The sequence below is a fragment of the Cnephaeus nilssonii genome, assembly GCF_951640355.1.
Source record: "Cnephaeus nilssonii genome assembly, chromosome: 2".
NCBI classification, from domain to species: Eukaryota; Metazoa; Chordata; class Mammalia; order Chiroptera; family Vespertilionidae; genus Cnephaeus; species Cnephaeus nilssonii.
Genome location: NC_137073.1, coordinates 6,280,319 through 6,293,763, shown reverse-complemented (window position 1 = coordinate 6,293,763; position 13,445 = coordinate 6,280,319). Strand labels below are relative to the sequence as shown.

The following is a 13,445-nucleotide window of genomic DNA, read 5'->3' as shown; positions in this document are numbered from 1 at the left end:
GCTGCATTAGGTTGTTGTGTGGATTAAGTGATCGAACGTGTAAAGAACTTGGCAGAGTGTCGCCTGGCACACGATCAGCCCGCTATTAGCACTTTAGTTCACACTTACAATAACTAAACAGCGTACGTAATGATTAACAGCTGCTGTGAGCGTATTACTCCCTCAGCGGGTGTTGAAAGGACCAAATGAGGATGTAACGCATGCAGAGCCTTAGCTCATACACACAGGGGTTCTTAAGGCCCCAGACTGAGACCCCCACAGCCCTGGTCTCCCCACGGGCACCCCTGCCTGCCGCGGGGGGATGGCAGGCGGGCACCCCCGGGCCCTGGTGAGGACCCAGGGACTGGACTGGCTCTACAGCCCCAAGTATCACTAAGTCCACGAAGCCACCCCAACGTGCCCCAAACCCCAGCGCAGCCAGCCCTGCCAGGCCCGGGGTCCCACAGCCGTAGGCCTCGAGCAGGCGGCCGGCGGCCAGGGCCAGGAGGCAGGCCGCCGCGCTACCTGGATGGAGTAGGTGGTGTTGTGGCCGCTGTACAGGTTGTGGACGGGGACGTCGGAGCCGTTCGCGGTGCACTGGCTGTAGGGCTTGCCCTTGCGCTCCAGCTTGTCCTGAGTCAGAGAGGGTGTTCGGGGGACCCTGGTCAGCCCGGAGGCCCCTCTGCCCCTGCCTGCCACTCGGCGGGTGGCCCTAAGGCTCTGGGGGGACGGAGGGCGGTGCCCAGCAGGTGCCGGCGGTGCCGTCTTCCCCAGAGGGCAGGCAGGGGGGACCCCGAGGGAAGGCCGGGCTGGAGGAGGCCCGGAGTGGGGGCTAGGCGGGCGGGCTGCCACCCTCACCCCTCAGGCGTCCCTGGGCTGCGCCGTACCACCAGCACCCCGATGGATGTCTCCGTCCCGGACATGGCGTAGATGCCCTCCTCTTTGACGAAGGGGTAGGACCTCTGCTCGTGGAGCAGCAGCCGGGCGCCGGCCGTGGACGTGAGGAACGGCACGTAGTCCTCCTGGCCCAGGTCCAGGATCAGCTTCAGGCCTGTGGGGAGGCCGAGGCTGCTGCAGGGAGCCCCGCCCACCTGTCCGTGCCCCCCCAAGGGGCCTCCCTGCCCGCCCGCCTGCCCAGGGGCCGCTGGGTGCAAGTCCGGCCTGTCTTCTCCAGGCCCCACGCTGGTCCCCGCCGCCGCCCTCTCCTGGGCTCCTCCTGCTCCCCCACCCCCACGGCAGGCCCACCCGGGCACCGCGGCTCCACCTCGCCTCACAGTCAGCCCGTCTTAGCCCCGTGCTCCTTCCCGGTGCCAGGCCGCGCCCCCCCCCTCCCCCCCGTGGAAGACCCGCTCTCCTTGCAGGTCTCAGGCCAGGTCACTTCCTCCAGCCTGCACGGGAACCTGGGGTCCCATGGGACAGGGCCGAGCCTTCCCACTCAGCCCTTATTCTGCTCACTAGCAAAATGGAAATGGCGTGGCTGCCCCAGGGGTCCCGCCGTGGGGTAGGGAACAGCTGAGACCCGTGGCCGGCCCCCCTCCCCCCTCCCCCCCCTCCACTCTTCCTCAGGCCCCAGCTGCCTGCCCACATCCTGCCCTTCAACGCTTGATGGCAACCTGGTCTTTGGGCCCCACATGGTGGGAGGTTAAAGCCTCATGGGTCTGGCCCGGAGGAGCCGAGACTTACCGAACTCCACTCCGGGGTTGGACGAGGGGAGCGCCTGCTCGGCCATGCCCCAGTTGAAGATGTAGCAGTTGCCGTAGTCAGGGTGGAAGAGGGAGGTGAAGTTCCTGAAAGAAACAGCAGCAGCTGGAGCGCAGCCCTCCCGGTGCCCGGTGCCCGGTGCCTGGTGCCTGGTGCCCGGTGCCCGCCCGGCTGCTGTGCAGGCTGGCAGCCCAGGGCCAGGCAGGGAGGAAAGCAGCAGGCCGTCGTGCAGCCCTGGTGCCCAAGCACAGCCAGAGACGCCCGGACCCCCTCGGGGAAGAGGGGGAAGGAGTCTGGGGGCCTCAGGCTTAGCCAGGAGCCAGGAGTGACTTTCATGCTTTCATCTGTCGCCTCGCAGGGTCCGGCTCGGTCAGGGCCTGTGCATGTGCCCTTGTTTGGGGAACCTCTTTGCAGATGTGACTAAGGATCCTGAGGGGGGCAGCCCGGGGCCCCGGTGGCCCCCAGTCCAGTCCCAGCCGTCCTTAGCTGGGCCAGGGGAGGCCCAGGCAGAGAGGCCATGGGAAGATGAGGCAGAGGCGGGGTGACACAGCCACAGCCCAGGAAGCCTGGGCCCCCAGAAGCTGGCGGAGGCGGGAAGGACCCTCCCCAGGGCCTGTGGAGGGAGCCGGCCCTGCGACACCTTGATTTTGGACCTCTGGCCTCCCCCGTGGAGAAGTAAATTCTGCCTTTTAGTCTCTCTCCGGAGAGGTGAACGGGACACCTGGCCATTCGGATAAAGAGGGAAGTGGGCAGAGCCGGGGTCCCCCCGGGGCCGTGGGTCAGCAGGGGTCCCCGCGGGGCGGTGGGTCAGCAGGGGTCCCCGCGGGGCGGTGGGTCAGCAGGGGTCCCCACGGGGCTGTGGAAGGAGAGAGCCCCACACGAGACAGGACCCTCCACGGTCCTGTGTCACGTCAGAGTGCTTCCTGAGGAAGTGATCCAACAGGAAGTGCCCCGTAGAGGTGCTCACGGAGTAGCAGCGTCACGCAGCTCTAAAGGGTGCTGTTGAACATGCTTTCGCGATGGAGCATTTCAAACAAGAAAGTGCCGAGACGCAGCCCACCGGCACCACGGGCAGCACCCGGCGCTCCCCTCCGTCTGCCCGCCCCCTCTCCTCCCCGTGACCCCGGAGCAGACCTCAGACAGCACAGACGTCTGCAAACATTGCAGATGGGTCTAAAAGTCAATGCTACGATCATGTTAAAGACAACAAGAATTCCTTCATATTATGAAATACTCAGTTCAAAGCTCCAGTCGTCTCATAAATGTCTCATACATTTTGTTTTTCAGTTTATTCAAATTGGAATCCACATGATGTTAACATGTGATTGGCTGATAGGTCTTTGAAGTCTCTCTTTGAAACACACACACACACACACACACATGTTAATTGACCTTAGAGAGAGAGGAATGGGGAGGGAGAAAGAAAAACATGGATCGGCTGCCTCCTGCACCCTGACAGGACCACACCCCAACCCGGCCCGGGCCCCGACCGGAACTGAACTGGTGATCTTTCCGTGCAGCCACCACGCTCAGTCACCTGAGCCGCCCGCTGTGGCTTTTAAGTGTCTCTTAGCCTTGCCTTGCAATACAGCTGTGCACAGGGCCTGGTGGGACCCGGCTCCTGGCGGAGGGTGAGCCCCAGCCGGGTGGCTTTGCACCCTGAGCCAGGCTCTGGCTGGGCACAGCTGAGGCCAGGCTTTGCTCAGCCCCACAGAGCAGGACGGAGCATCTGTACCACTGGGCACAGACAGACCATGAACCTACAAAACCCAGACCGTGGGGACTCAGCGAGGAAATAACCCAGTTTCTCCAACAAATTAGGCGTGAGAGGAGAGGGAGCGACCCCCGGAGAGAAACTGGGAGATGCGGTTACAGCCCAGGGTGGTGCAGCTGGAGCCGGACTCAGCAGCAAACCAAGAAAGGCATGGCATTCCCGAGGTGAGCACCACCGAGCAGCCGGTGGTATTGAGGATTATTGATGATTTGCCTCCAGGTGGGACGATGGTATTGTGTTCCGTTACAGAGCCACCCCGAAGGCCAGGACGCAGGCTGCGGCGCGCAGGGGGCGGGCGGGCCAGGCTCGTGGGGCCTGGGCGGTGGCCGTGCGAGCTCCCATACTCCTCCGGTCCTCCTGCACCTCCCGTCTCCACAGGGGGTAGCAATAGCTTTGAAAATGTCTTAGGATGCTTTCACATTTCTTTCTTATTTTATTCAAAGCAGGAGGGCTGGGCTCGGGCATCCGATGCCCAGAGGGTCACCTGAAGCGCGTGGTCCCCATCTTCCGTGCCGCGCAGACACCCCGCCCGCCTCCTCACACGGCACCCACCGCAGGACTGCTGGCCGGCAGCCGCCTCCCTGCACACCGTGCCGTGAGGACAGTGTGGTCTCCGTCTGGGCAAAGAAAGGACCCGGGGCTGAGCGCCCGCCAGGAGCCAGCCTGCCTGACGCATGCCCGCTGCCCCTGCCTGGCTGGGAGCGGGGAAGGCGCCTCGCCTCGGTGCCCGTGCTCACCGCAGCAGCCGGGTGGCGCAGCGCCCACCCCAGGACCGAGGCGAGGCCGGATGCCGAGCATTCTGCCCACAGCAGGGACCGACACTCGGTAAATACTCGTTAACGTTAGAAACCATCACATGTGATAAAGCATCCGCAGAGATAAGCGAGAAGGGTCGTCGCCTAACGCCCTGGGGGCAGCGGGGTGGGAGTGGGTCAGGGAAGGTGAGGCCCGAGACTGGACGCTCCCCGGGACATGGGAAGGGCAGCCCAGAGGCGAGGGCCTGGAGGGCGCACACAGCTCTGGGCGGGCACTGTGCCGTCGGCCTCCGGTGTGGGTTCAGGGCTGTGGCCACCGGAGAGGAACAGCGGTGCAAACCAGCTATAGCCGGGCACTGCTCGGAGGGGCAGCCCCGCCCCGGGCGCGGGCACACTGTTCCCAGCACACCGTGGGACAGCTGCAGCCGGAGCCGCCGGCTGGTCAGGGCGTGCCGGTCCTCTCCCCCCGCCCCCTCCCCCCCAGCTGCGCTCTTGGTCTCCCCGCACCTGCTTGCCCACCATTTGCTTGTTGATATGCTCTCCATCCAGAGATACGCTGCCAGTGCTGGCCACCTCCGGCCGCAGGCACAGGCGGCTCCTTCCCCACCTTTCCTGGGCCAGGCCAGGCGTGCGGCGGAGACCGGCAGGCCTCCAGGGCGCCAGGGGACAGAGAATCCTCGCAGGAAGCAGTAAAGCCACGCAGTGCCGGGTGGTGGGGTCAGGGCAGGCCTCCCAGGCAGAAGCCAGCTGGCCGGTCCCCGGTGTTGCAGCAGCGGTAGGGTAACAGACTAAGGTGGCGGTAACGGCCATCTATGCCAGGTCACTCTCACGAAGGGAACAGGGTCCTGAGAGCAGTGCTGGGCCCAGCCCGGGGCACCTCGTAGGCAGAAAGTAAGGAGCCTGATCAGTGAATAAACAATAAGCAACGGATGGGGCCTGGCACGGGGCGGGGAGAGTCTCTGTGGGCAGCAAGGGTTCCGTAATGAAACTGACACGTCCAGTGACGCAGTCACCTCGCAGGTGGTCTGACCATCAACGCCTCCCTGGCGGGTCATGGCGGTGGTCACGCCGACACGCAGCTTCTTTAGCGGGAGGTTTGCTCTGCCTTAAGCAAGCCCTGCCCACTGTCCTGTGCACCCAGGTGGGCACACCTGTGAGGGACCTCAGAGGGGCCACGTCACCTTGTTAACTATCCTGCCTTCCTCCCGCCCCCTCCCCCATGTCATGGTCCTCACGTTCCGCCTTCATTCCAGATGCACCCGAGAAGCTGCTAGCTGCCCCTGTGCAGAGCACCTGAGCGTCGCGGGCAGTTTGGCTCAAACAAACATAAAAATTCTCTTCAGGTTTGGACGTTCTTACATGGACACGCCGTGACCAAAGCTGGACGAATCTGAGCGGAGGACGAATGACTTGGCCCAAATGCACACGAGCCCCATGGGGGGGGTGGGGATACGTGACCCACAGGCGCACGGAGAACAGGCCAACCTGCCCACAGAAGGGCTCCCGGGAGCCTAGGCCCCCGCCGCCCCCCGGAGGCCCAAGGCCGGCCTGTGACTCGCCCCCGCCACACGCATGGGGCCGTGGGGAAGCCTGCACTCAGTTCGGACCTCAACACGTGGGGTCCCCGGGTGATTGCCGAGGGGCGCCTCGCCTGGTGTCTTCTTCCCTCGCCTGGCGCTTAGGTCGCGTCCTCCACGGGGACACCTGGGACGCCGTCCAGCCCGGGGAGGCTGCCCGTGCTGAGGAGCGAGCGCAGGTGGCCTCCTGCGTGGAATGCGGGAACAGAAAGGGCGCCAGGAAAACGAGCGGAACCTGGACAGCGCGTTGTGTTTGGTTAGGAGTTCCGGCCAACGTTGGTTCCTCGGCTGTGACAAGTGACCACGCGGCGTAAGGCGGCGGCGGCGGAAGCGGGTGAGGAGGGGGACTGACTCTGACTACGGCCTTGGCCACGCGTCTACGGATCTAAAACGACTGCGCAACAAACCCGTGACTTAAGATGCTTGGGTAGTTCTTCCCAGGCGCCCCCGGGACACGTGGCCTGAGGCGGAGCGCAGACCCGGGTGCGGGCAGCTGGGAGCTGCGGGGGGCCGGCACGCTCACCTGTAGCTGCAGGGCTCGGCCCCGAACAGGCAGGCCAGGATCAGCTGCTCGCCCGAGTAGCCCATCTTCACCAGCTCCTGGGTTGGCACCTGGGAGAAGATGTTGGTGGCCTGCAGGGTGTACCACTCCGTCACGGCCTGGGTGGCGCTGGTGAAGTTTCGGAAGGTGCACAGGGTCCCGTTGTGGCAGCACTGCGGAGACGGAGGGTTCCTGTGGGGGCAGGGCTGCTGGCCGGCCCATCGCTGCCCCGCGGGCACGGCCCGGGAGCGCCCCGCCAGCTGTCCCTGCCCGGGCCGCACCCTGGGCCCCGGCCGCCCTCATCCACAGCTGCCCGGCCACAAGGACTTACAGCCTCCACCCGCATGGCGCCTTCAGCTCGAGTGAACACCCCCCCGCCACACACACCCACACCCTTACATGCACACATATGCACACACACACATGCACACACATATACCGAGACAGGCGCCACTTTCTGACATCCCAGCCACATGATGCCATGGTCACAAGGATGCACACACATGTTCCTGCTCCCCGCTCACATACGTGAGTCCCTGTGCAGACAGACACTCACGCCCTCTGACGCCCTGGCTCCTTTCCCAGCCCGGCCCAGGCTCCCAGAGACGGCTGCAGAGCGGGGGCCGCCGAGACCCTGGGCTGCCCCTGGACTGAGGAGGGGCTGGCCTCTCAGCCTGAGCCCGGTGCGGGCCCTCCGCTCGCGGCAGCTGCCCCCTCCCCGAGGCCCAGCTCCACACGCAGACACAGAACCCACCGGCCCTGGTTCACCTCTCTGCTCTGCTCGCCTCATCCCATAGCGGCCTTCCTCCTGACCCCGACCCCGGAGGGCCGTCCATCCTGGGCCAGCCCTTCCCAGGCCGGCTGGGCGTGGGCCTCCGCGGCCTGCTGGAGGCCTCCGTGCCCCTTGGGGTAATCCTCCCACTCACTCAGGCCAGGCGCGGCCTCAAGGCTTTAACAGATGATCCCATTGAGTTTTCACAGCAACCCCACCAGCATGAGGAGCCCGAGGCCCAGAGAGGTTAATAAGGTGTGACAGCAGCAGACCTTGCCTGCACTGTACGTGTGCACACATGCAACATGCACACACACGCGTGCTGGTCTGGCCACCAGGGACACGCCTACCTTGCCGATGAGGACATGGACCCAGCAGCCAGGCCACTGCGCCGAAAGCAGCTGGGCACTGGGCTCCAGCTGGCAGCAGGACCCTGCAAGCCTGGTGCCAGGTGCTGGCTTGTGCGGAGATGTGGGCGAGCCCTGGCCACGTGGCGGCATGGGAGGCAGTGGCCTCTCTCCGGAGAGTACGCCCCAGCCCGGGTCCCCAACCAGGGGGATTATCAGAACCGCAGGGAGCTTGTTGACTTCGGACTCGCGGCTCTGGCGCAGAGCTGCCATTCAGATCTGCAGAGCGGGGCCGGGCACCGCACGCCACAGGCCCCGGGCAGCTCCAGGCAGCGCAGTGCCTCCCGTGCAGCCACGCTCCGCGTCCACGTATGCACGGCTGTGGTATCACCCGCCTGATGTTTACGTCCCTCTCTTTGTTGTTGCTAATCCTCACCCGCAGATATTTTCCCATCGATTTTTAGAGTGGGAGGGAGGGGGAGAGACACAGAGAGAAACATCGATGTGAGAGAGACACATCGATTGGCTGCCTCCTGCATGCGCCCTGGCAGGGCTGGGAATTGAGCCTGCAACCGAGGTGTGCCCTTGACCAGAATCGAACCCGGGACCCTTCAGTCCGAGGGCCAATGCTCTATCTACTGAGCCAAACCAGCTAGGGCTGTACCCCTGTCTTTTGATAATAAGACTGAATTCGTCCTTCAGGCAGCCACCCCTCCCCTCTTGCTCCAGACGCACGTGGTCTGACCAGGAGAGCCCACCTCCAGCCCACGTGATTGGTTTGGGGCTGAGATGTGACCTGATGATCAGGCCCAGCCTTTTGCCGTGGTCACTGGGAAGGAGGGGCATTCTGGGAGAGTGCTGAGCTGGGGAATGTGAGTCTGGCATGGTCTCGGCCCTCCAGGTGGAGAGAGCCGACCAGAGAGTGAAGTCAACTGAGAAAAGTGCAGATGACTGTTACAGGGGTGTACACCTGACACCTATATGTGTTTATGAACCAATGTCACCCCAATAAATTCAACAAAACATAGTGAACCAAGACAGAAAGGCCTGATGACAGCATCTGAACGCCTGGATCCAGCCACACCTGAGCCCAGTGTGCCTGTGGGCTTCCTGGTATGTGAGCCAATGAACTCAGTTTTGCTTAAGCTAGTTTGAGCGGGGTCCCTTGCATCCAAATGTCTTGACCAACATACCAGCTCTTTCTGTTTAAAATAGCTGGCAAACACACAGAACAGGCGCTGCCGCGCCCCCAGCCAGGCCCGGGCCATTAAAGGAAAGCAATGCCCACCCTCCTCGCTGGGTAGGGCGCTGGGTGGACGTGGCCTGGGCCCACTTACCAGCCTCATGGCTACTTTGCACTGCTGGGCATTGCAGGTCCTTCCTGGAGCTGGGCTGCCGCTTGCCGAGACATTGTGGTTGTCTGCAAAGAGGTCGAGGACCACAGGGTGGCGGGGGTTTCGCTCGTCAATGAGGACCAGGGGCGTATGGTTCCAGAGGGTGAGGTTCAGGGCCCTGGTGGCGTTGGCACCGGGTGGCTCGGGAGCCACGATCCTCTCCAGGACGGCTTCCATCAGCTGGTCCAGGTCCTTCAGCAGATGCTTGACCTTGGAATACCTGGGTGGGGAGAGGACTGGTCAGGGGCACGGGGTAGCCTGGGATCCCCTCGTACGCCAGCACGGCTGCCACCATGTGCGAGAACGCCCTGCCCAAGCACGCACTTCTCTACCCACCTGCCCAGGCGTGTACCCACTCACTCCTGTATCCGCGCACCGAGTATTTAGTGGGCACCTACTATGCGCCGGGCACTGTGGGGGTGCGGAGGACACCGGAAGAACTGAGGCTGTGGGAGTTGCTGTGACCCCCCAAGCTCACCCACTGATGAGGGAGAGCTGAGCCTGGGCCCTGGGTGTGTGGCTGCAGCGGGCTCGCTGTTTGTACACGGGCGGCGGGGCGTCTGCTGTCTCCCTCCCAGGAGGGGGAGGGGCAGAGGGGCAGGTCTGTGACCCCGAGGGCCTCCTATCCCGGCCGTGATTTGGGGAACAGGAGCCAGTGTCAGGAGGGAGAAGGTGGCTGGGATGTGCCCCTGGAGGCTCCCACGTTGGAACGGGTGAGCAGTTAGTGTGGTAGAAATGTGTCCAACCAGGGAGTGCCCGCCCCCCTGCCAGTCCCTGTACCCCAGTCACCCATACCAGCTGATTCAAGACCCTACCCCAGTGTGTGGTCACCAGCGTGTCAGCTCGGGCTGGAGGACTTCCTGCAGGAGAGGGCATTAAACCTGGACACAGGCCCTCGTTCTGGTAAAAGGTGCAGGGCAGCCAGTGCTGCCATCAGCCTCGGACACGGACACTGCGGCCCCTGACCTGTGAACTGGCCCCGGAGCACGCGGGGGGCTTGGGAAGGCGGGAGGTGCGCTGTGGCGGTGAGGGCTGCTGCTACCGCCTGGATGTCCACGGCTGCTGCCGAGCTTGGCGGGTCACCGCATGGACTGTGGGTTCAAATCCTCTTAACATCGGGGTGGCCTTGGGCAAGTGAACCTCTCATAGGCCTGTTCTCTGAGCTACAAAATCGGGGAACAGTATTTATCATAGAGGCTGTTGGGAGGAGCAGGGAGGCGAGGCTCATAAAGCGCCTGGGACAGAGCCTGGACGGAGGGCTGTTTTACTAAATTATCAGGGTCCTCCTGAGCCCTCGCTGCCGGGACCCGCCACACATGCAGGGACCTCTCACTAGAAAAGGGGTTTCCTGGAACTGGAGATGGAGCTGAATCCGGAAGTGTGCATCCCCTCCGAGGACCTTCTTGGGACAAGAATGTTGTCCAGCTTCAGCCCCAGGCCCTGGCATGCTGTGCCCCACTTGGAGTGCCCTCTGCGTCCGACTAGGGTGGCTACTTGTACTCACTCTTCAGGGCATTTTTCTCTGACCGACCCGCTGCCTCTCCTCAGCCCTGGCTAGCTTGGGTCTCCTTGTGTGTCCCGCTCAGAGGCTTGCCATCGAGTGCTTAAAGGTGGCAGCCTGACTCAGATCAGGCCCAAGTTCAATGCCACTGTTGCCCACTGTGTGTCTCGGGGCAGGTTCCTTGACCTCTCTGAATCCCCACTTCCTGGCCTGTAACTTGGGGCTATGACAGGAGTGCCCCCGTGTAGCTGTGTGGATTACAATTACATGAGTTACCCAACAACACTCAACACCCTGCCTGGCATTTCACAAGCCCTCGATGCATGGCTGCTGTACATATTTTTTTTAATCATCACTTTATAATTATTGAGCTATTATAATTAATTTAATATTTAAGGGGAAAAAATATCAATGTCTGTTTTCTTTGGTGGGCTGTGAAGAGGGACTTCTATTCACTGATGTATGCCCAGTGCCCATAGCAGTGCCTGGCACATAGTAGGTGCGCTAATCACACATATTGAAGCAACCGTTAGGCACTGGTGTGCCTGAAGACAGGGACTGCTAGGCATTCCCCAGGTTCTCTTCAAGCCTAGGAGGGTTATGAATTGTGAATCTCACTTGCTGCAAAGGGATGGAAGCAGATAGGGAAAGAAAGAAGGGAAGGAAGGGGAGGAAAGGAATAGGGAGAAAGAGGGAAAAGGGGGTAAGAAAGAGAGAGAAAGGGAGAGAAACGGGAAGGGAGAGAAGGAAAGCTGGGGGGAAAGGGGGAAGGAGAGGCCAGCCTAGCGCTCCAGGGACCACCTACTGGAAGGGGCTGGCATTGCAGATGGTGACGGCGGGGAAGTCCATGGTCTTGAAGCCGATGGAGAGCGAGACGCTGACCTCCCAGCTCAGGTAGGTCTGGATGAAGACGCCCCACTGCCAGAAGACGATGGAGGCGAAGAGCAGCGTGAGCACGAACCACATGGCCTTCTTCTTGGGCCCCTCGCAGATGATGCGCTTGGGGCCGTGGGTGTTGGTGTTGTCGCAGTACCACACCAGCAGCTCCTTGTAGGTGTAGCCGGGGCCCTTCTGCAGCCGGTGCAGGCACTTGACCAGGTACTTCTTCACCTGCATCGTGGCACCTGCAGACACGCATGCCATGCAGCTAGGACCCCAGCCTCGCGCCGGGCTGTCCCGGCTTGGCCAGAGCACCCACGGGAGACGGGCAGTCCAGGTTGCATATGGCACTTGTCCCTCCCTCCCTCCCTCCCTCCCTCCCTCCCTCCCTTCCTCCCTCCTCCTTTCCTCCTTTTTGCCATCTCTCATCATCCATCCACTCCTCCATCCAACCAAAACGCATTTATTGAGCGCCTACTGTATGCCAGGCACTGGATTAGTCCCTCTGGACTCAATACCGAGCAAACGAACATGTTTCTGCCCTCCGGGAGCTTCCAGCCTAGCAGCCAAGTCACTTACACCCGCAGCCTCGGGGTCACTGTCTGTGAAGCGGGGATAACGGAGCCTCGTGTAGAGACCCGCCGAGAGGTGAAGTAGGGGATCCGGGAAGGTGCGCAGCACTGGGGCTGGCACCGGCTAAGTGCTCAGTCTGGTAGCTGCCATCCGACGAGCTGTTAGCAAGTGGGGCAAACGCGAGGGAAACTCCACCAGAAGTGCATGGCTGCAGAATGTGATCAGGGCGGGACGCCGAGCTCCGAGCTCCCACAGGCAGGAAGGGTGGAGGTTAAGAACGAGGACTCTGGCCCTGGCCGGTTTGCTTCAGAGGCTGGGGCTGACCAAAGGGTTGCAGGTTCGATTCCTGGACAAGGGCACGGACCTTGGTTGTGGGTTCGATCCCTGTCCCCTGTCAGGGCTTGTGTGGGAGGCAATGAATCTCTCTCTCTCTCTCTCTCTCTCTCTCTCTCTCTCTCTCTCTCTCTCTCCTCCCTCTTCCACTCTCAAAAAATCAATGGGGGGAAAATCCTCAGGTGAGGATGACAAGAATGAAGACTCTAGAGCTGAAATGTCTGGCTTTGAGTTTGGCTCTGCCACGTTCCAGTTGTGACTTTGAGTAAATCACTTGCTCAGTGCCTCAGTTGCCTCATCTGTGAAATGGGAATAATAATGCCCTCTACCTCAGAGGGTTGTTGTGAGGACAATGAAAATACGGAATGTGGATCAATGTCTGGCTCCTAAGTGTCAGCTGCTGTTATCACAACTGCTCACACACCCCAGGCTGAGAGTGCCTGGAGGAGGTCACAGCGGGGTGCCCTGGGAGAAGCCGAGTGTGTGTGTGTGTGTGTGTGTGTGTGTGTGTGTGGCGGGGGAAACAGCAGCAGCAAAGGAGCCTGGAAGGCGAGCAGGGCCCTGTGGGCCATGCTCAGGGTTTGGGTTTCAATCCCAAGAGAACTGAACCTTTGGAGCCGCGATGCCCTCAAATCTGCCGTCTGAAGAGAGCCTGGGCTGTCTGCGACGCGGGTGGAGTGGGGCGGGGTCCGAGCACGGGTGCTGGCATGGGTGGGTGAGGCCTGCCCAACCTCTCTGTTTCCCAGCGGCAGGAGGAGGCAGCTTCTGAGGAGGAATAACCAAGACCTGGGAGCGGGCAGGGGAGAGCCTGTGTCCTCCTCTCCTCCTGGTACCGGTACCGGTACCGAGGGGCACCTGCGGCAGGAGCACCCCGGCCCAGCCCGAGCCCCGCCCGCTGCAGGCCGCCCCCTTCATGAAGCGGTCCGACTCCCTGGCCGAAACGCCCCTCGCCCTCCTGACGCTCGGGCACTGCGGTGGGCAGCCCGGTGCCTGCTCCAGCATCCTCTCCCCTTGCTCGGCCGTCCCTGCAGGTGAACTGCACCCCTCCCTCCCCCCCCAGCCAAAGGGTGAGTGGCCAGATTGACCTCCACCCCAGGTCGGACCCCGGGACGCAGTTCTGTTACTTGATGCTGGAATTACTGCGGAAGAGACTCCCTCCCAGCTAAGATGATTAAGTCGGTGGTACTTGGCACCCCAAGGGGGGAAGACTACTCTAGAACTGTGGTCGGCAAACTGCGGCTCGCAAGCCACATGCGGCTCTTTGGCCCCTTGAGTGTGGCTCTTCCACAAAATACCATGGCCTGGGTGAGTCTATTTTG

At 62.3% G+C, this 13,445-nt stretch overlaps 1 protein-coding gene across 5 annotated transcripts in view; it reads right to left on the bottom strand.

Annotated features, from left to right (window-relative positions):
• SCNN1B (sodium channel epithelial 1 subunit beta) overlaps positions 1-13,445 on the bottom strand; it is a 51,005-nt gene that overhangs the window by 10,350 nt on the left and 27,210 nt on the right. For all 5 annotated transcript variants that reach the window (XM_079780819.1, XM_079780821.1, XM_079780817.1 and 2 more), the window contains 6 exons: positions 11,147-11,465; positions 8,784-9,060; positions 6,310-6,500; positions 1,663-1,766; positions 867-1,030; positions 505-612 (listed from right to left, as the gene is read on the bottom strand). In XM_079780819.1, the coding sequence (XP_079636945.1) occupies positions 505-612; positions 867-1,030; positions 1,663-1,766; positions 6,310-6,500; positions 8,784-9,060; positions 11,147-11,457 (1,155 nt within the window). In that variant the 5' untranslated portion in view covers positions 11,458-11,465. The remainder of the gene's footprint in view (positions 1-504; positions 613-866; positions 1,031-1,662; positions 1,767-6,309; positions 6,501-8,783; positions 9,061-11,146; positions 11,466-13,445) is intronic.